General features: G+C 38.5%; 1 protein-coding gene and 1 pseudogene across 1 annotated transcript; both read right to left on the minus strand.

Annotated features, from left to right (window-relative positions):
• Window positions 1–978: 978 nt before the first annotated feature.
• LOC125120931 (olfactory receptor 1J4-like) lies at window positions 979–1,923 on the minus strand (annotated as a pseudogene).
• Window positions 1,924–21,302: 19,379 nt separating this feature from the next.
• LOC125121393 (olfactory receptor 1J4-like) lies at window positions 21,303–22,241 on the minus strand. The gene has a single exon (XM_047769621.1). It carries the CDS (start codon window positions 22,239–22,241, stop codon window positions 21,303–21,305), a length of 939 nt encoding a protein of 312 aa, XP_047625577.1.
• Window positions 22,242–23,328: the final 1,087 nt, after the last annotated feature.

Raw genomic sequence — 23,328 nt, forward strand, 5'->3', positions numbered from 1 at the left:
ATTGTTTCTTTGGGATTAACATACACATTGCTGTATACAAAATAGATAACCAACAAGGACAAATTGTATAGGACATGGAAATATTCTCAATATTTTGTGATAACATATATGGGAAAACACCCTGAAAATATATATACATACCACATAATATATAAAAGATCTAATCACTTTGCACTGCACTTGAAACTAACACACATTGTAAGTCAACTAGACTTCAAATTAGTTACATAATTAATTAATTAAACAATTAAAAAAGCAATGCCCAAAATAGATAACCAGAATAAAACTTAAATATATATATATACCTCAAAAATGTATAAAAGGGCAAATGTAATAATAACACAATATATAGAAAAAAAGCAAAATTTAAACATACTTATACATGCATAGAAAGGAAATTGGCCCATTGAAAACCACATTTTGAATGTGTGTTGTGGGTGATGTCAAGTTTAGGGTGATAGAAAAATAAATGGACAAAAGATATGAATGTGGCAGGGGGACTCCCAGACCAAAGACAAAGCAACACGCACAATCAGCATCTGTGCACGCATGTGCAACTTTGTGGCAGTACAACATCATCTGCATCCATGTGCAACTTTGTAGCATAGACCATCTGACCAGAATTTAAAGAATGTGTGTTACCTTATAAGGGGGACAAAGGGACATAAGTGTAATAAAAAAATAATAGAGGGTATACAAGAGAGTGCACCACTGCATTTGGGGCTCAGCTTCTGGATAAGAATCCACTGAGACAGAGCTTGCATAAAAAAATGCTGCTTGCTGGCAAAAAAACCTTGGAGTCCCATCTTTCTGTATGCAAGTCCTGAAACATGACTAAAGGGGAAGAGATTTCTCCAATAACAATGACCATTTAAAGACAATTAGAAAAGTGCTAGATATATGGGTGCTGAACATAAAACTTTTTAAGGCTTTTCTAACAAGGTCAGTGAGTGAAATAAGAACATGGTTAGATTATTCTCACTTGGCAAAAAAGTTATTGTTTCTAAAAAGAATCCCCAGAGCCAATGTCATGTCTCTGTTCCTCAGGCTGTAGATGAAAGGGTTCAGCATGGAAGTAACCACTGTGTATATCATGGAAGCAATGATGTCTCTGTCCTGGGACTGGCCTGATGAGGAGGAAAGGTACACTTCCATCATTGTCCCATAGAATAGAGACACCACAGAGAGGTGGGAGCCACATGTGGACAAAGCTTTGCAGAGCCTTTTAGTAGAGCGGACCATCAGGAGGGAGAACCCAATACGGCCATAAGAGACCAGCATTCAACTCATTGGATAAATGACAACAGCAGACCCTGCAGTGAATATGACCAGCTCACTGAGAGAGGTGTCTGAGCAGGACAGCTTAAGCAGGGCATCAAGGTCACAGAAGAAATGGGGGATGATGTTGTCAGCACAGAAGGACAGTTGAGCCAGAAGAAGAGTGTGGGTCAGGGCATAGGCACAGGAGAGGAGCCAGGATCCAGCCAACAGACACAGACACAGCTCCTCCCTCATAATGATGCCATAATGTAGAGGGTGACAAATGGCCACATACCTGTCATAGACCATCACTGCAAGAAGAAAGTTATCAATTCAAGCCAAAAATAAGAAAAAAAAATATGTCTGTGTTATACACCCTGCATAGGGAATGGGTTGATCTTGAGTCTGCATGTTCATCAGCATCTTAGGGACAGTTACAGATGAAAAGGAGACATCTGTGAAGGACAGGTGGCTGAGGAAGAAGTACATGGGGGTGTGGAGGCAAGGGTCCAGGCTGATGAGCAGGATGATGAGCAGGTTCCCCAGCACTGTAGTCAGGTACCTGCCCAGGAACAGGGCAAAGAACACACCCTGCTGCTCTGGCTGGATGGGGAGCCCCAGGAGGAGGAACTCAGACATGCCACCCTGGTTCTCCCTCCTCATGCTGCTTTTCTCTTTGCTGAGAATGAAGTGAAATCAGAAATTTCTGGAACTTAGAAGTGCTGAGCACAGCAGTTACCATGTGGTCACATGTTTTCTAAGAGTGACTGTGTCAGTGTATAGACAGTTTTCACTTCACTGCACTCACACACTGATGCCTCATCCAGTCTGGTGAGAGCAACACAATGTGATTTCTTTGACACTGACACTGTCACAGGGAGAAAGTGCATGACTTCAATAGAAAATTTCAGTGGAAATAAGGAAAATGTAATTCTCTTTTTTTTATGAAGTGGAGCCATCATGACAGACAGGAGAAGAAGAGTAATAAATATACACATTTCCTTGCATGGCTCTACTGTCTGACTGCTTATGTGCTTGTGTCTATCACACATACACACAAACACACAAACCATATACATACACACACTACTTAAACATTATTTAGAATATTAACATACCATGAACAAAATAAAGTGCTCAACATATAAAATTACATTTTATAATTAGAATGACTATAAGAAATATAAAGAAAGCAAGCAAGTAAGCAAGCAAGAAAGAAAAAAGTGAAAGGAAGAAATGAGGGAAGGAAGCAACCAAGATAGGAAGGAAGGGAACAAAGAAGGAAGGAAGGGAGGAAGGAGAAGAAAAACACTATGAAAGTTCCTCAAAAAATTCAATAGAATTTCCATGTGATTAAGGAAATTTACTGCTAGTTATGTACACAAAATAACTGAAAGCAGGGGCCAAAGATGTGTTTATACACCCATATTTAAAACAGTATTATTCACAGTAGCCAAATATGGAAACATCCCATGTCCATTATCAAATGATAAATAAAATGTGGCCTATACATAGAGTGGAATATGCTTCAGCCTTAAAAAGGAAAGAAATCCTGATACAGACACAACATGAATGAACTTTGAAGACATTATGCTAAGTTAAATCATACATCACATAATTGTAAATACTGTAAGATTCCATTCATATGAGATTCCTAGAATAGTCAAATTAACAGAGACAAAAAATGGAATGGTGACTGTCAGGGGCTGGTATGGGGAGGAAAATGAGGAGTTACTGTTTGGTGGGTAAAGTTTCCATTTGGAAAAAAAAAAATCTGGAGGTGGATGGTGGTTATACAACAATGTGAATTATTTAGTGCCACAGAAATGTACACAAAAATTATTGGAATGTTACATTTTGTTACATATATTTTATCACAATATTTTTTTAATTTAAAACATATACCCGGAGAGTCAATAAATACTGACTATAAATGTCAATCAAAGGGAGAATGACACAAAATTTAACTAAATCAGCTCATTGTTTGGTCAGGATGGCTGAGAAGACATCAAGAATTAAAGATAACAAATATATAGGAGGCCATTAAGCAAGATCAAGTAGCTTCCTGAAAATGTGTGTTTACTTCTGAAGTCTTGCTCTCACATCTAGGAAATGGTACAGCCCCAGACAATGAATGGCCCTTGAAGTTTAGTAGCTCCACAGCACTTGACTCATTGCATTTAAAAAATTTTTCCAAGAAATAGCTTTATTAATAACTGCCATTGTCTCTCTGTCTCTCCATTTCCATCAACAAGGCTTTAAAATGGCTCAGTTCTGAACACACATGCAAAGGGGAGGACATGTGAATTTGCCCAGTGAGGTGACTAGAGAGCTGAGGTATTACAGCTCCTGTAGGACCAAGGACCTGTATCAGAATTCACGGTCATCTGATCAACTAGAAAAGCTTCCAAAATTGACCCTGCTTTGTTTTCCAGAGTGTAAATGTGGAAATTATCAAACATCGATGAGGAACATTGTGAGAAATTCAGAAGCCTTCAAGCCATCTGGATAATGTATCCCGCCAACTAATCATAAAGAAGACTTTGTTGCCTGTTTATGTCTAGAGCTGAGACAAAGAAAGACTCAGGCCATGAGGCTTTCTGACCAGGTCAAATGCATACACATATTTCCAAGGTCCTCATGTGGCCCTCTCTGCTCTATGGCAATCCAAGGAGAGGAGTAGGAGATTGTGAGTGTGTCTTACACAGAAACAGACACTCAGTATGACACAAAGTGAAACCAAAAGAAAACCCTAGGTGCTACTTTTGGCCCTCTCCAACCTATGCTCATCCTAGTTAGCAGTGAGGTTTTTATGGATTCATATCAACTTACAACTTTAAAATGAAATCTTTGTCAATCACAATTTAAAAAACATGAAAACAAATACACTTTTACATTGTTGGTGGAGATGTAAAATGGTGTGGCCATTATGGAAAATGGTATGGAGATTCCCTAAGACATTGAAAAGAGGACTAGTACATGATACGGCAATCCCACTTCAGGGTGTAGACCAGAAAGGACTGGAATCAGGATCTCAGAGATGAAAATACACTGCCATATGCATTGCAGCTCTGTGCATAATAGATGAGCTATGGAAACAAGCTGCATGTCTATCAACAGGTGAATGTATAAATGAGGCATATACACACAATGGATTATAATTTGGGCTTAAAAATGGAAGTCCTACCATTTCAGACAAGATGGTTGAAATAGAGAATATTATGCTAAGTGAAATAAGCCAGTCCTACAAGGATGAATTTTGCATAACTTTACTTTGAGAATCTCATAGCAGCAAAGAAGAAATGACAGTCACCCAGAGCTAGGGGGAAGGAGAAATGCAGTGTCAAAAATACTATACAGTGCACCTAAAAATCACTTAAAAATTTTTATCTCTTGTTAAGTTTTCTTACCACATAAAAAGGACACAAGTACATTGTGAGAGGAGACAGATAAGCTGATGACCTTGATTGTGGTGGTAGCTACAATAGTGTGTGCACATGTCCAAACTCCTCAAATTATATACATTACATAAAGGCAGATTTTTGTATATCAATTACACCTCACAATCTGTTTAAAAAACATGCAAAGACCACATCCAGTCACCCACACAACTCACAAACCATGCATACTCACACACAGAAACTCCACTACATAAACTAAGAGCCACATGTGATCAAACCCAACACAGAAATAACAAAAAGAAGCAACATGCACACAGCAACCCAAGCACGTACACATGTACTGCAGATTTTCAGCCTCCATTGTCTATTATTAACACTGTACAATAAGACTTTCCACAAGGATGGAAATACTCTAGAGCTGTGTAGTCCAATACAGCAGGACCAGTCTCATGTGGCTACTGGAGACTTGAATATAGGTAGTGTAACTGAAGAATCCAAGTTTTAATTTGAGGTCATTATAATCAATTTTAATGTTATGGCCACTTGAGGCTGGTGGCACTATCTATCTCAGTGTGTGAATCAGTCACTAAAATCACACCGTTATATGAGCAACATAAATACACATTTTCTCTACCTCTACTTCCTGGTCCTCATATCATTGCACACATCTGGGCCAAGGGATTGTTCCCTACCATCCTTTGATCTATGCTGGACCTGAGGACTCATCTCTTATGCTTCCATTTCCTGATGATGTTTGTCACTTCTGCAGCTATTTACAAGAAGGAAAACAATGAGGGGGGAAGATCTGAATTTACCAACAGGAATAAGACACCAGGGAACACACCCCCAAGCTTCTGATTAGAGAAGAAGATGACTGAGGTAATTGCCCAATTTCTTGTGTCCCTATTGAGAAGGATCCAGTGTGGGGACCAAAGGGACTGAAATAACTACAGCAGTCCCAGAAGGTGTCTCTCATGTCAGTGACACATTGGTCTATCCTCTGCTTGCTCATGAGCAGCAGGAGAGGCTATGAACACCTTTGAATTTTGGAGAACCTATAATGGAAACTGTCACTCCATCCACTGCAGAAAGGACCAAACAGAGTAGGACCATATCTTGAGACCACACACCACTGATGCTGAAACATGTTGGAACTCACACCCCATCACCATCATTTATTCCATCCATATGAAACCAAAAAAAAAAAAAAACCCACAGAAGACAAAGTCATCTTGAGCAAAATGGACAAAATTGTAGTCATCACACTTCCTGACTGCAAACTATACTTCTAACCTTTAAAAATCAACGCAGTATATTACTGCCTTTGAAATAGACATATTAAAAAAAGGAAGAGAATATGGAGTCCAGAAGGAAACCCATTCATATATGATCAACTGATCTTTGACAAGGGAGCCAAAAACACACAATGGGGAAAAGTGAGTCTCTTCAATAAATGGTGCTGAGAAATTAGTTATCCACACACAAAAGAATGAAAGTGAATGCCCAACAGTGAAAAAAAAAAAAAAACGGTCTGTGCCATCCCATCCTGGGGATAAAGATGTTTGCCACCTTCTTTGGCAACAATGTGGCCATAAGGGAGCTATTCAGGGGCATCTCACAGTTCACAGCCACATTCCAACAACATGGGTAGACCTAGAAGGTATTATGCTCTATGAAATAAGGCAGAGAGACAACATTACATGTAATGGCATCTAACTTATAATTGGAGACTAAAATTCAAAACAACAAATCAACAAAACAAAATGAAAACAGACTCATAAATACAGAGAAGAAACTGGTGGTTGTGAGAAGGGACAGTATCGGGGGGAGAGGGATGAAATAGGTGATGTGGATGAAGAGGAACAAAACTCCAGTAATAAAATAAAGAGACCATGGGATATAATATACCGCATAAGGAATAAGATCAATAATAACATAAATGCTTATGGCAACAGAGAGTTAATAGATTAATATGGTGATCATTTTATAATGTATGAAAATGTCAAATCACCATGTAATACACCAGAAAGTACATATTATTGTTTGAAAATTTAATTTCACACAGTGCCTGGACAGGGATTTGAACTTTGGACCCTCAGATTAAAAGGCTGATGCTCTCCAGACTGAGCTATGCAGGCCCTACAAATTATATTTCAATAAAGAACTTAGTATAGTGCCTTGGTGCTAGAATAGTCCACAAACTATCTTTCATAATGCTGAAAATTTTAATGAACATTTGGATCCTAGGATAAGGGCTTTACCAATATTTCTTATTTAATACTAAATATCAGCCTTACATTTCCAGATATTTTTAAAAATTGCACAGCTACATTAAGAATTTGTGTTCCTTTGTGTTCCCTTTGTTGTTCAGCAGGTTACAAACTTGATTAGTATCCAGCAGGATGCAGGTTTGTACTCTGGCCTTGCTCATTGGGTTAAGGATGCGATTTTGCCACAGGTTGCATGGTAGGCAGAAAATGTGGCTCAGATCCTGTGATTTTTGTAGCTGTGGTGTCACTGGCAGCTGCAGCTCTTATTTTACCCTTAGCCTTTGAATTTACAATGAACAGGTGGAGTCATAAAAAGAAAAAAAAAATTTCCAATGACTAGTGATATTATTATTGATCAATTGGTTAATGTGGGTGTTTGCCAGCTTCTCTATAGTAACTTACTATTTTAGCCTTTGAAATTAACTAAGTATCTTTTGATAGATATTTTGAGACTATATAACCACAACACTTTCCTTAATAAAATTTCACCCGCTATATTGAACATCCATTGATGATTCATATATGGAAAATACTATTGCAAATTTGGTGGCCAAATGGAGATTTTCTTTTTTTAATCTATTTTTTATTTTTTCTTATTACTCAAATGAATTTATCACATCTGTAGTTGTAAAATGACCATAACAATCCAATTTCACAGGATTTCCATGCCATAACCCAAGCACATACCCCCACCCCCCAAACTGTCTCCTCCGGAGACCATAAATTTTTCAATGTCTGTGAGTCAGCATCTGTTCTGCAAAGAAGTTCAGTCTGTCCTTTTTTCATATTCCACATGTCAGTGAAAGCATTTGATGCTGGTGTCTCATTGTATGGCTGATTTCACTTAGCATGATAGTTTCAAGGTCCATCTATGCTGCTGAAAATGCCAGTATTTCATTCCATTTAATGGCTGAGTAATATTCCGTTGTGTATATATACAATATCTTCTTAATCCACTCTTCTGTCAATGGACATTTAGGTTGTTTCCATGTCTTGGCCACTTCAAATAGTGCTGCAATGAACATTGGAGTACATGTGTCTTTGTGAGTCATGGTTTTCTCTGGATAGATGCCCAGGAATAGGATTGCTGGATCAAATGGTAGTTCATTTTAGTTTTCTGAGGAATCTCCATACTGCTTTCCACAACGGTTGAACCAATTTACAATCCCAACAGTGTAATAGGGTTCCTTTTTCTCCACACCCTCTCCAGCATTTATTGTCTGTAGACTATTTGATGATGGCCATTCTGGCTAGTGTAAGGTGGTACCTCATTGTGGTTTTGATTTGCATTCCTCTAATAATGAGTGATGTTGAACATCTTTTCATGTGTTTCATGGTCATCTGTATGTCTTCTTTGGTGAACTGTCTGTTTAGATCTTCTGCCCAATTTTTGATAGGTTTTTTGTTTTTGTTTTTTTGGTATGGAGCTGCAGAAGGTGTTTATAAATTTTTGAGATTAAACCCTTGTCACTCATTCATTTGCAAAGATTTTCTCTCATTCTGTGGGTTGTCTTTTCGTGTTGTTTAGGGTTTCCTTTGCTGTGCAGAAACTTTGAAGTTTGAGTAGGTCCCATTTGTTTATTTTTGGTTTTATTGTCAATACTCTAAGAGGTGGATCTGAGAAGATGTTGCTGTCATTTATATCAGAGAGTGTTTGGTCTATGTTTTCCTCTAAGAGTTTTATAGTGTCTGGTCTTATATCTAGGTCTTTAATCCATTTGGAATTTATTTTTGTGTATGGTGTTAGGGAGTGTTCTCATTTCATCTTTTCCATGTGGCTCTCAAGTTTTCCCAGTACCCCTTATTGAACCAGCTTTCCTTTCTCCATTGTATATTCTTGCCTCTTTAGTCATAGATTAGTTGGCTGTAGGTGCATGGATTTAATTCTGAGCTTTCTATCCTATTCCACTGATCTATGCTTCTGTCTTTGTGCTAGTACCATATGGTTTTGATGATGGTTGCTTTGTAGTATAGTCTGAAGTCCAGAAGCCTGATTCCTCCAGCTCCACTTTTCTTTTTCAGGATGTCTTTGGCTCTTCTGGGTCTTTGTGCTTCCAAAAAAAATTTAAAATATTTTGCTTGAGTTCTGTGAAAAATGTTCTTGGTAATTTGCAAGGGATTGCATTGAATCTGTAGATTGCCTTGGGTATTATAGTCATTTTGATAATATTAACTCTTCCAATCCAAGAGAAGGGTATGTCTTTCCATCTCTTTGTGTCATCTTTGATTTCTTTCATCAGTGTCTCATAGTTTTCAGAGTACAGGTCTTTTGTCTCTTTAGGTAGGTTTACTTGTAGGTATTTTATTCTTTTGGATGTGATGGTAAACAGGACTGCCTCCCTAATTTCCCTTTCTGCTCTTTCATTGTTAGTGTATAGAATTTCCATTGATTTCTGGGTATTAATTTTGTATCTTGTGACTTTGCCAAATTGGTGGTTGGGCTCTAATAATTTTCTGGCAGCATCTTTAGGATTCTCTAGCTGTAGAATCATGTCATCTTCCAAAGAGCTTTGCTTTCAATGTCCTTCCCTCACAATAAGTCACATTCACCCCTGTTTTCCCAGGATGTCCTCCAAGAACTGCAGTCAGGTTTGACTCAGATTCCTATGGAGACTTGGTTTTGCCCTAGGACCCAGTGCATGTGAACATCTGTGTGCACCTTTTAAGAATGGGGTCTCTGTTTCCCCCAGTCCTATGGCACTCCTGTGCACAAGCCCCACTGGCCTTCAACACCAGATGCTCCAGGAGCTCTTTCTCCCAGTGCCAGATTCCCACACGTGAGAGTTTGATGTGTGGCTCAGAACTCTCACTCCTGTGGGTGAGTCTCTGTGAACCAGTTTATTTCCAGTCTGTGGGGCTTCCCACCCAGGAGGTATGGGGTTGTTTTTATTATGAAATCACCCCTCCTACCTCTTGATGTGGCCTCTTATTTTTCTTCTGGAGTAGGACATCTTTTTTTAAGGTTTCCAGTCATTTGGGTGAAAATTGCTCAGGCTTTAGTTGTGAACTTCATTGTTTTTAGGAGAGAAGTTGAGCTCCAGTCCTTCTGTTCTGCCATCTTAATCCCATCTCCCAAGTGATGATTTTATAATTTGATTATTTCCTCTATGTTGATTGGCTGTAATCTCCTAAAGAGGGATTCCCCTTACTCCACATTCATTCATTTTTTTTCACTGATTTATTTATATCATCATGGACTCATGACTTCTTATTTATTCTCTGAGTTATGAACTATTACTGATGTTATTCATTTTGAAGCTCTAATTATCCCAGCTTTGGCCAATGGGAGACCTTCCAGCTGGCTTATGTGTCCCCTTGATTGAGTTAGCACTTTTAATTTTCAAGCTCAGCAAATTTCCCTTGTCTTGACTTGTCCTGGCCCCAGGCCTAGAATCAGCCATTTTTATAAGGCACTTTGGTTCCTGTTAGAAGATATTGATATTCAAAAATCAAATTTGGAATTACATGTGTTTGTTGCTTACAAGGTTTCAAAGTTATATCAGAGAATACAGCCAGGAAGGATATATAAAAGAAACACAGGGTGTAGAAACTAGAAACAAGCAAACTAAAGGAATGGTTACCCCTAAGAAATGGTTCAGGAGTGGGACAGAAAAAATGGGAGATGGGAATCACAGATGTTGATACATAATTTGAATTTGTTTCTGCACATTATAACCCATGAGTTCAAGTTGGTATTTTCAATTCTAGTTTGACACCAAAGTGTTCTTTCTAGCCTCTCTTTTTCCATGTACATTATAACTTTCCCCCATTCAGGAGTCATTCTCTTTTCCAGGAAAAATTTATTTATTTACTATATTTTGAATACATGTAATTTCAGAATCTTGAACTGAAATCAATGTTAATAAAAAAATAATTTCAGCTCAAAAAATTGCTTACCAAAAAAATATGCTTACTGTATTTCAATTATTGTTAGAGGAGTTTATAGACAAAATTTGGTATTTAAATAATAAGAACTGTTTATTTTCCCCTTTAGTCTGATTATGGTATTAACTCAAAATATAGTTAGGCTCACTTTATATTTTATTCTATTTTGCTTTATTTCCCATTACCTTCTTTTTTATTTCTTAGTAGGTAAAAGATAACATAGTTAAAAATATACAAGTAAACATACACTGGGGTGCAGGCAAGATCATGGAGGATAAGAGGTTATGCTCAGCCTCTCCCACAAACACATCAGTAAAAACCACATCAACATGTAAAATGATTCACATAGAACATCAACTGAATGCTGGCAGAATAACTTAACCCTCCAAAAAGGGCTAGAAACACTTGACATAACTGGGTAGAACAAAAGAAAAAAAGAAGGAGAGAAAAAGTTATCAGGATTAGACTAGAATTCCCAAAAGGGAGCTATGAAGGGGAATAGGAACCCACACCCTGGGAAGCCACCTAACTGATGGAAAGTTCAGCCAAGTGGGAGGGACCTCAAAGACACCAAGAAAAGCACAGCATGTCTGAGAACAGAAAAGCAGTGTGAGAGGTGCACAGATCATCTGAACCACTGGTGCAGATGCCACAGCCTGAGATGCTTGGGTGGGGGCTGGGTGCTGAGACTTAGGCTCCAGAAGTCAGCCCCCAGGATCAGGCTGGGGATGGTGGTGTGGAGACAGCCTAAGGGGCTAAGGAACATGCATGGCAGGTGAGGGTAGTGGCACACTAAGGGCTGGGTAGTGGAAAACCACAGCAGAGGGAACCAGGGAAAAGTTCTAGAACCACAGGAGAGGCAAAGTGCCATTGTTGGGGAGGACAAGAATAGGAGGGGCAGTCCACCATAGGAAACTCCTTGTGCCCTAGTGTGCACACACCCATGGGCTCTTGGGGTGTGGAGTGTCCCTGGTGCAGCCACCTCAGTAGCCAGAAGCTACTTGCCATTCACCATGGCCCAGTCCTCTTGGGCCATGGGAAGCCACTCTCTGGCCTGCCCCAGACTGGGAATCTCAGGCACAGCCCCCTGCATCCAGAAGCCACTTGCTAGCCCATGGCAGACTGGACCTGCAGGTGGTGGGAGCAAACCACCACAGTTATCCCTGACTCTGGAGGTGGTCTTGGCTCACAGCTGCTGGGGATATCCAAACAAATATCACCTTCAACCCCAAACACTTCAGAGGGCATCTCAGAGAAGGCCATTGTGATAGAACACCACCTGATGGTAAACTCACTCCTCCAGGAGCACACACTCCCTGCAGCTGCCACAGCCACACATGCTGAGCAGTGCCAAGATGTGTGATCACTGTCCCTTCCCAGGAACCTGCAACCAGGAGCAGCTTGCATAGCACATTCTATGGGAGCTAAGAAGGATGAGTTGCTCCTTGCATAATTTACAGGTTGTGGGGGCAAACCACTGCAGTTATCTCTGGCTGAAGAGGCAGCAGTGGCCCTACACCACTAGGGATCAGTGAACAGGCACCACTTGCAGTCTCATTCACTTCAAGGCATCATAGAAGACTGCACTGTGACTGAATGCCACCTGTAGGTGCTCTTGCACCCTTAGGAATACGTTGGCACTGCTGTTGCCACTGCTGAATGGTCAGGGCAGTACCCATATGCCAAATCTCTGTCACTTTCCAGGACCCTGCAACAACACAGGAACAGCCTGTGCAGCAACTCCCATGCAGGCTAAGTGAGACTGGTTGCTTTGTGCATGGTCTAGAGTTGGAAGGGGAAAACCACCACAGTTATCACTGACTCTAGAGACAGTCATGGCCCTCTCCCACTAGGAGTCCCTGAACAGGCACCACCTAAAGTTCCAATCACCTCAAAGGAGGGCAATGCAATTCAAAACTAGCTGTTGTTGCTCTCACCCCTCTAGGAACTCACACACCCTGCTGCTGATAGTGCAAAATGCTCTGGTCACCTTGCAGATCCTTCTAGAGCTCATTACCACTTCCCAGGGCCCTGCAACTAGGAGTAGCCTGTGTCACCTTCCTGCAGTTCCTTGCTGCTATTGAGAGCTCAAAGACCAGGCACTGACTTCTGGCCATACTCATTGCCTCCTTCTCCCTGAAAACACACTGAGCATCCTGGAGCTAACAGTCTGCTCACACCAAAGAAAGAGAGAGAAAATATTTGAATTCACACACCAAAAATAAACAGTAACCCCCTCAAAAAATGGATATTCTTGCATAGAAATAGAGGTACAAGACTACAGTTTGGCTTCCCAAATTCACAGAAAAAGAAAAAAACACAAGCAAGATGAATAAATTCAGAAACTTTTCCCAGTTAAAGCAACAGAATTCACCTAAAGCAGTCAAGAATGAAACAGACCTCTATAATTCAAAAGACTTTGAGTTCAAAAGGGAGATAGTGAGAACACTGAAGGAATTAAGAGAGGATATGAATATGCAGATTCCTTTAGAAAGGAACTAGAAAATATAAGTAGGAGCAAGAAAAACTAGAAAATTCATTTGCAGAAACACAAACTCAACAAATGGCAATAAATACCAGAATGAATAATACAGAGAAACAAATTAGTGACATGCAAGATAGAATAATGGAAATTACTAAATCAGGACAGCAAACAGAAAACAAAATGAAAATAACATGAAAGCAATAGACACTTATGGGATAATATAAAGCAGGCCAATCTATGCATGATAGGAATTCAGGAAGAAGATGAAAAAGAAAAGGAGTTTGAAAATATATTTGAAGAAATTATGACTGAAAACTTTCCAAATCTAAAAGATACTGATATCAACATACACAAAGCACAGTAGGCCCCAAAGAAGTTGAACCCAAACAGTATCTCACTAAGACATATCATACTAAAAAGGACAAATGTTAAAGAGATGATTCTAAAGGCAACAAGAGAAAAGCAAAGAATTAATGATAAGGGAACCCCCATAAGGCTATCAGCTGATTTCTCTACAGAAACACTGCAGGACAGAAGGGAGTGACAATATATATTTAAAGTGCTGAAAGGAGAAAAATTGCAACCTAGAATATCTATCCAGCAAGAATAATATTTCACATTGAAAGGGAAATAAGGAATTCTTTTGTTTGTTTGTTGGAGAAAATTCTCCAAGCTAAAAGAGTACAGCAATATTAACCCATTATAAATGAAAAACTGGAAAGGTTTCTCTAAATTAAAAAGAGAGAGAGAAAAGAAAAGAAGAAGAATTAGGATTTAGGAAAACACAACTGGAAAGCAATCACTTAAATGACCCAGCATGCAGATCTAAACATGTAGAGGTTTAAAAAAAATACATCAAAAATCATAAAATGTGGGCAAGGAAAGTAATAAAATACTATGTAAAATAAATTCCATTTATGGAAATATAAAATTAATAAAAACCATTGTAGGAAGATAAAAATTGAATAATGGAAGGGTAAAGTACTTTGACTTCATCTTTATTTCCATGTCTGTTTTATTTAGATTTGCATCAGAAAGCAGAATTGATTTTATTTTTTGCTTCCTTTTTTTAATTATTATTTTTTATTTACCCCAACAATTATTGTTTTTTCTACAGTACAGCATGGAAACCCAGTTACACATACATGTATACATTATTTTTCTCACATTATCATGCTCCATCATAAGTGACTAGACATGGTTCCCAGTGCTACACAGCAGGATTTCATTGCTAATTCATTTCAAAGGCAATAGTCTGAATCTATTAACCCCAAGATCCCAATGCACCCCACTCCCTCCCCCTTGGCAACTAAATGTATATTCTCCAAGTCTATGATTTTATTTTCTATGGAAAGATTCACTTATGCCACATATTAGATTCCAGATATGTGATATCAAGTGGCATCTGTCTTTTGCTTTCTTAGTTACTTCACTCAGTATGAGAGTCTCTAGTTCCATCTATGTTACTGTTCTCCATAGTGGCTGTACCAGTTTACATTCCCACCAACAGTGCAGGAGGGTTCCCTTTTCTCCACACCCCCTCCAGCATTTGTTATTTGTGGACTTATGAATGATGGCCATTATGACTGGTGGAGGTCATATCTCATGGTAGTTTTGATTTGAATTTCTCTAATAATCAGGGATGGTACCTTAGAATTCTATATGTAGAACTAACTTATGACCCAGAAATCCCACTCTTGGGCATATCTCTGGGTGAAACTTTCCTTTAAAAAGACACATGCACCCGCATGTTCATTGCAGCACTATTCACATAGCCAGAACAAGTAAACATCCCAAATGTCCACCAATGGATGATTGTATTAGGAAAATGTATATATACCCAATGGAATATTCCTCATCCATAAAAAAGATTGACATAATGCCATTTGTAGTAACATAGATGGAACTAGAGACTCTCATAGACTCTCACCATCAGGGATGGTGATCATTGTTTCAAATGCTTCTTGACCATCTGTATATCTTCCTTGGAGAAATGTCTATTCAGATCTTTTGCCCTTATTCAATTGGATTGTTGGCTTTTTTTGCTATTGAGTTGTATAACTTGTTTGTATATTTTATAGGTTAGGCCAAAGTGGGTATAGAGGGAACATTCCTTAACATAATCAAAGCCATTTTGTTTTCCTTCTTCACATCCCAAACAGACTAGAGTTAGGACATCAACACAGCCTTAAATGTCACTCCAAACCCTAGCTACATACTATTTAGTCTTATACTTATGTATAAAGTTTGTAAACTTACTGAATTTTGCATGGCCAGATGCAAATACACAAAAAGACAAGACAAAAAGCTGGAAAGATTTAGGTAAACACTTGAGGATCAAAAAAAGACATAGACCTAAGAAAAGTAGAAGAGATAAAATAAATAATACAAACCAAATTCATCTTAACAAAGGCAAAAAAAGTGTGGAAGGTCCCAAAAACAAACAAAAAAAATCTCTCTGCAAATCTTTTGAATTAATAATGTTTAACAGGGTCTAAGCAAACACAAATAATGGACAAAACCCCAAAATCAATGTAACTTCTATGCCTTAGCAGTGAGCACTGAGAATTGAGAATTATTATATACTATTAGCAGTATAAAAACAAAAAAATGCATATGGATGAATTTACTTGCAATCAAAGTATGTTGAAAGGCACAAAACCTTCACAGGTGAAATTAAAGAGGATGTAAATAGAGGTATATCTTGCATGTAAATCAGATAACTGAATATAATTCCAGAGCCAGCTCTCCCCTCAGTTGGTCTACAGAGTCAATGCAACCAAAGGCAAAATATCAGCAGCATAATTCTAAAAAGGATCAGTAAGGATCAACCATTGCCATGAACTAAGGTGTAGGTCATATGAAGCTTGGATCCCTCTTTGCTGTGGCTATGGCTTAGACCTGCAGATGCATTTCTGATTCAACCTCTAGCCTGAGAACTTACTTATGATGGATGTAGCTGTCAAAAGAAAAGAAAAGAGAGGAGAGAAAGAACTGCCAGATTTCCTTTATCTAATTGTAAAATTATTTATAAAATCATGGCAATGAAAACACAATAATTGTGTGAGGATGGGAATATAGATCAATGAATAATTTGAATATAATGAATATTTTTTTAAATCTTGCCATGTATTTTATTTTATTTAATTCCTCAATGAATTTTATTACATTTATAGTTGTACACAATCATCCCAACCAAATTTTATCACATTTTCATTCCAAATCATCAGTGCATCCACCCACCCCCAAACTTGTCTCATTTGGAAACCATAATTTTTTCTGTGAGTCCATATCTGTTCTGCAAAGAAGTCCATTGTCTCCGTTTTTTAACATCCCATATGTAAGTGATAGCATTTGATGTTGGCCTCTCATTGTCTGACTGACATCACTTAGCATGATCATTTCTGGGTCCTTCCATGTTGCTGTAAATGCCGTTATTTCTTTCCTTCTAATGGCTGAATTGTGTATATGTACCACATCTTCTTGATCCACTCCTCTGTCAATGGACATTTAGGTTGTTTCTGTGTCTTGGCTAGTATATATAGTGCTGCAATGAACATTGGAGTACATGTGTCTTTTTGAGTCATGATTTTCTTGGATAGTTGCCCATGAATGGGATTGCTAGATCAAATGATAATTCTATTTTTAGTTTTCTGAGGAATCTCCATCCTGTTTTCCTCAGTGTTTGCAACAATATCCATTCCCACCAACAGTGGAATGGGGTTCCTTTTTTTCCATACCCTCTCCAACAGATATTGTTTGTAGACTTTTTGATGATGGCCATTCTGGCTGGTGTAAGGTGTAACCTCTTAGTGGTTTCGATTTGCCTTTCTCTAATAATAAGTGATGTTGAACATCTTTTCCTGTGTTTTTTGGCCATCTGTATGTCTTCTTTGGAGAATTGTCTGTTTAGATATTCTGCCATTTTCTTGATGGGGTTGTTTGTTTTTTTGCTATTGAGCTATAGGAGGTGTTTATAAATTTTGGATATTAAACCCTTATCAGTCAATTCATTTGAAAATATTTTCTCCCATTATGTAGGCTGTTTTTTTCATTTTGTTTAGGGCTTCCTTTGCTGTGCATAAACTTTTAAGTCCCATTTGTTTATTTCTGTTTTTATTGTCATTACTCTAAGAGGTGGATCTGAGAAGATGTTGCTGTTGTTTATGTCAGAGACTGTTTGGCCTATGTTTTCCTCTAAGTGTTTTATAGTGTCTGGTCTTATATCTAGGTCTTTAATCCATTTTGAGTTTATTTTTGTGTATAGTGTTAGGAAGTGATCTAATTTCATTTTTTTGCATGTGGCTCTCCAGTTTGCCAGCACCACTTATTGAAGGGACTGTCTTTTCTCCATTGTATGTTCTTGCCTCCTTTGTCATAGACTAGTTGACTTTAGGTGTGTGGATTTAATTCTGGACTTCCTATCCTGCTCCACTGATCTATATTTCTGTCTCTGTGCCAGTACCATATGGTTTTGTTGACTCTAGCTTTGTAGTACAGTCTGAAGTCAGGAAACCTATTCTTCTGAGCCCATTTTTCTTTTTCAGGATTATGGGCATAGAAGGAACTTACCCCATATAATAAAGGCCATATACAACAAACCCAGAGCTAACTTCATTCTCAATGGTGAAAAGCTAAATGTATTCCTGCTGAGATCAGGAACAAGACAAGGATGTCCTCTCTCACCACTACCATTCAACATAATTTTGGAACTCCTAGCCATGGCAATCAGAGAAGTAGAAGAAATAAAAGGAATCCAAATTGGAAAGGAAGAAGTAAATCTATCACTATTTGGAGAGACATGATCCTATACCTACAGAATCCTAAAGACTCTACCAGAAAACCCTTAGAGCTCATCAGTGAATTTGGCAAGGTCACAGGTTACAAAATTATTACACAGAAATCAACTTCATTTCTGTATACTAACAATGAAAGATCACAAAGAGAAATTAGGGAAGCAATCCCATTTACTGTAACATTAAAAGGAATAAAATACTTAGGAAAAAACCTACTCAGAGACAAAAGACCTCTACTCTGAAAAATATAGATACTGATGAAAGAAATCAAAGATGACATAAACAGATGGAAAGACATACCATGCTCTTGGAATGGGAGTCAATATTATCAAAATGACTATACTACCCAAGGTAATCTACAGATTCAATGTAATCCATATCAAATTACCAAAGACATTTTTCACAAAACTAGAACAAAATATTTTTTGGTTTTTTTGGCCTTTTGTTGTTGTTGTTGTTGTTGCTATTTCTTGGGCCACTCCCGCGGCATATGGAGGTTCCCAGGCTAGGGGTCGAATCGGAGCTGCAGCCACCGGCCTACGCCAGAGCCACAGCAACGCGGGATCCGAGCCGCGTCTGCAACCTACACCACAGCTCACGGCAACGCCGGATCGCCAACCCACTGAGCAAGGGCAGGGACCGAACCCGCAACCTCATGGTTCCTAGTCGGATTCGTTAACCACTGCGCCACGACGGGAACTCCAGAACAAAATGTTTTAAAGGTTGTTTGGAAGCAAAAATACACATAATAGCTAAAGAATGAATAATTTTGAAATATATCAGTATCTATAAGTTTAGCTAATACTTTGCATATGCACCAAGGCAATTGAATGTGGAAAGGATACTGTTTCAACATATGGTGCCAGAATGCATCAATATCAATATGTCTTAAATGAACAAGTTCGTATGTGATCACATGGAAAAGTATCTAGAAATGGGTCAAATGTATAAATCCTGTAACCAGATAACTATTTTGAAGAGAACACTGGACACAATCTTGGAAAATATGGGGTAGGCAATATTTTCTCAAATGGGACACAAAAACCATGAACTAGAAAAAATATTATGATTTGGACTTAAAAAAATAAAATGCATCCACTCTTGGAAATAAACTCTAAATAAAATGGAAAGACTAGCTTCAGACTGGCTTAAGATATTTGTAAAACATATTTCTGATAAAGAGCTGAATCCAGAACATACACAAAAGACAAGAAACACAATTATATTTAAAACAATGTGTAAAAAATTTAAAAAGATATTTCAAGAGAGAATAGAGCAGATCAGTCTACATAAAGACACACATAATTAATCATCAGATAAATGGAAATGAAAACCACATCAGGATACCAGAGCAAACCCACCAGAATGGCTGAAGTCAAATGACTGGCAAAACCAGAGGCAGTGAGGATGTTATTAGAAACTGGAAATTTCATACTTATTTGGCAGTAATAAATTGTTGAGAAATTATTGGTCAGTTTCTCATAAAGTTAAATATACTATTCACCAACAATTCCACTCCTAGGAATTTCTGCAAAAGAAATAAAACCCTGTTGCCATAAAGAGTTGGATGCAGAGCTATAAACATGAACATATATATGGGATAAATGTAGTACTGGTAAACAGGGAGGGAAAGCAAATATTCTATATTCTTGGTCAGGGGTCATGTTAAGCCTAATTAGGTATCACATTTAGCCAAAAATCAAACACATTTTATAAGTTTTTTAATGTTTTTGATTTCCACTGAAGAAGAAAGGGATATTCAGACAAGGGAAGGGAGTTTCCCCAGGCAAGTACAGCCTTCCATTGAGTTCTGTTTTCCCAAGTACTCATCTCTTACAGCTATGTAGTGTTGAGCCTCAAAAGCAGTTTTGATCACATTGGTCTTTAACTAAGTAGGCTGAAGAAGAAGTGTTTGGTCCCTCAATGGATGCAGAAGAAAGGGGATTATCACTTAGGCTCCTAACATGAAACTGGTATCATTATGCTGAGTAGAAATGATTTTTCACAGTGATTCAAAATGAAGACATTGAATGAGGCAGACAGCAAATTCAATAGGGGCAACAGAAGACTCTACACCACAGGTGCTTTCTTTGTCTTCCTCCTTCCCAGTCTGGATGTACCTGGCATTTTCTGCAACTCATGCATACAGTAGGCACACTCCAGAGACAACTAGTCTGAGAGTAAACTACCAAGTGGAGGCAACAGCAGTGTCTTAGAGTGTTCAGTGTTTCTAAAATCTAGAAGCTTTGAGTTCATAAGTAGAGAAGCTGAACTCATAGCTGTGGATTGTTCCTGAAGCAATACAGGCTGCTCCACATTTTCTTCTCCTGACCCACCATCATCACCACCAACAACCAAAATATGAAAAGATCACTGAATGAGAAGCAAGGAAAGGAAAGACATACTTGACCATGTCCCATCTCTGGCACCTTTCCATGCCACAGGAACCTTCTCAGCCTTGAGCTTCTACCAATTCATAACAGCATTCATGTCCTCCTCCCCAGGCCCTAGCAACTGCCATCCTATCCCCTTCTCTGTGAATTTAACTATTTTAGGTTCTACATGAAAGTGAGATCTCACAGTATTTGTCTTGTTTTGAGTTGGACTTATTTCACTATCATAATGGACAAAGATACAGTTATGTAAGAGTAATAAGTTCTCCTGAGGTCAAATGTACAGCACAATGACTATAGTGAAACAGACTGTATTGTACAATTAATATTTAATCCCCTAGTACAGTGGATCTTATGTTCCCCCTGCACACAAATATGCTAAAATGGTAAATAAGTGGAGGTGATGAATATGTTAATTAATCATTGTGGAGGTTATTTCATGAGGTATACTGTTCCAGAATATGAATCATAACACTTTTTAAATGTGTGCTGCATTTACAGAACAATTTTACCTCAATAAAGATGTTTTATAAAAAGCTACTAAATTCCCAGGTAATAAAAAGAGAGACATTAAGTAGTACCAGGTATATAATTTCTCAGTGTTGTAGACAAGAACATCAATCAATAGTATCAACTAATAATTCACAATTGATACTAATGAATTCCTAGGAAAAGAAAGAATAGCTGTTACAAAATGCAATTCAGTTACCAAATTTATACTGAGCTTTTATACAAGCTGGGCTCAAGATAAGGGGTGTATAATCTGGAGTTATGTGACCACATGTGTCTGTAATAAAGATGAGTAAATGTCACTAAGACAAGTCTGGTGCCTTGTGGAAGAGTTTCTCCAGGGCCCCCTTCATGTCCCTATTCCTCAGGCTATAAATGAAGGGGTTCAGTAATGGAGTGACCACTGCATACATCACAGAGGCAACTATATCCTTGTTGCTGGAGGTGCTGGATGAGGGTACCAAATATAGCCCAATAATAGTTCCATAATAGAGAAAAACCACAGAGAGGTGGGAGCCACATGTGGACAAGGCTTTGCAGATGCCCTTGGTGGATGGAACCTTGAGGATAGTGGCCCCAATATGGCCATAAGAGACCAAGATACAAAGGAGTGGGAGCATAATGGTAGCCACTCCTGCTATGAAAATTACTACATCATTGAGGGATGTGTCTGAGCAGGAGAGTTTGAGAAGGGCACCAAGGTCACAGAAGAAATTGGGGATGGTGTTTTCAGAACAAAATGACAGCTGGGCCAGGAGGAGAGTGTGACAAAGTGCATTGGCACAGGACAGAATCCAAGATACAGCTACTAGTATGGTACACAGTCCCCCTCTCATAATACTGGTATAGCGGAGAGGGTGACAGATTGCCACGTATCTATCATAGGCCATTGAGGTGAGAAGGAAATCATCCAGACCAGTAAAAATTAAGAAGAAGTATGTTTGTGTTACACACCCTGCATAGGGAATGGATTGATCCTGAGTCTGCATGTTCATAAGCATCTTAGGGACAGTTACAGAGGAAAAGGAGATGTCAGTGAGGGCCAAGTGGCTGAGGAAGAAGTACATGGGGGTGTGGAGGCGAGGGTCCAGCCTGATGAGCAGGATGATGAGCAGGTTCCCCAGCATGGTGGTCAGGTACATGCCCAGGAACAGGGCAAAGAACACACTCTTCTGCTCTGGTGGGACGGGGAGGCCGAGAAGGAGGAATTCAGATACACTGCTCTGGTTCTCCCTCCTCATGGTTCTCTCCTGTCTGCTGGGGAAGGAGGGGAGTGGGAAACATCAGTGACATTTAAGTTGCAATTTTGGCCACTTTTTCTCTTGTGGAGAAAAAGAATAACTACCTTCATTTCTTTAATCACATAGTGTTGCCAAAGAAAGTGACACACCCTCAATACTCAACATGATTCCTTTCTATGGAAACCAGTAAATTCATTCTTCTTTTTTTCATTTTAATCGACCCTGTTTCCAACACTAAGATTCTAATTGGACACAGAATAATAAATATGAAATAAAGGACCCTTTCCCTCCTGATACTGATTCTCAAGGAACACATGACTGAGGGCTGACTAAAGGAGCAAACCTAAAATCAGATTCCCTGTGTTATGATTTTGGTCCCACCACTTTCTCACTCTAGGACTTGGGATGCTAAATCCCTTGGTGTCAGTTTGTTCCTCTACAGCATGAAGATGACATATCCCACATTCCTAGAGTTAACAAAAAGGGTACCAATTCATTAGGCATTAATATCTAAGAATATTGTCCTGCATCAAATAAACACAAAAAAATACATAGAATATTTTTTATGATAGGATCTTGTATTTCCCCAAAAAAACAGTATTAAGTTCAAGAATTTAATAAAAGAATATTGTGAAGTAGTCACATAAAGGACCAAGAAGCTAACCTAAAATTTATGTTAAACTATATTAGCTCTCACACTCTTAGGGTGAGTTTCTGAGCAAATATCTTATCACTGGGGTAAGTTCCCTGTGGAATTTTCTTAATGCAAGTTTATCTTCTTGCCAATAAATAAACCTTACTTCAGGTTTATTTCTTTATCATTTTTATTATTACTACTTCAGTGCATGTACCTCCAGATATTTCCATCTACATCTGATCTTTGAAGTTGGCTCAGATCTGGATATTCATCATTGGGAAGACACCTGAGATCTGAGATGGGGTCTGAGAGCTGAGAGATCCTAAAGGATTGGGGTGTCTCCTAGAGGTCCGTTACCTGATTGACCAGCACTATTTCCCAACATATTGAACTTCACACTGATAATAATTGCCAGTTAATGAACACTCTGGCAGGCAAATACATTTTTGC

Source organism: Phacochoerus africanus, chromosome 2, assembly GCF_016906955.1.
Source record: "Phacochoerus africanus isolate WHEZ1 chromosome 2, ROS_Pafr_v1, whole genome shotgun sequence".
Classification (NCBI taxonomy): Eukaryota; Metazoa; Chordata; class Mammalia; order Artiodactyla; family Suidae; genus Phacochoerus; species Phacochoerus africanus.

What these genes read in the sequence shown, in the direction of transcription:
- LOC125121393 (XM_047769621.1), bottom strand. Translation starts at nt 22,241, where the DNA reads ATGAGGAGGGAGAACCAGAGCAGTGTATCTGAATTCCTCCTTCTCGGC.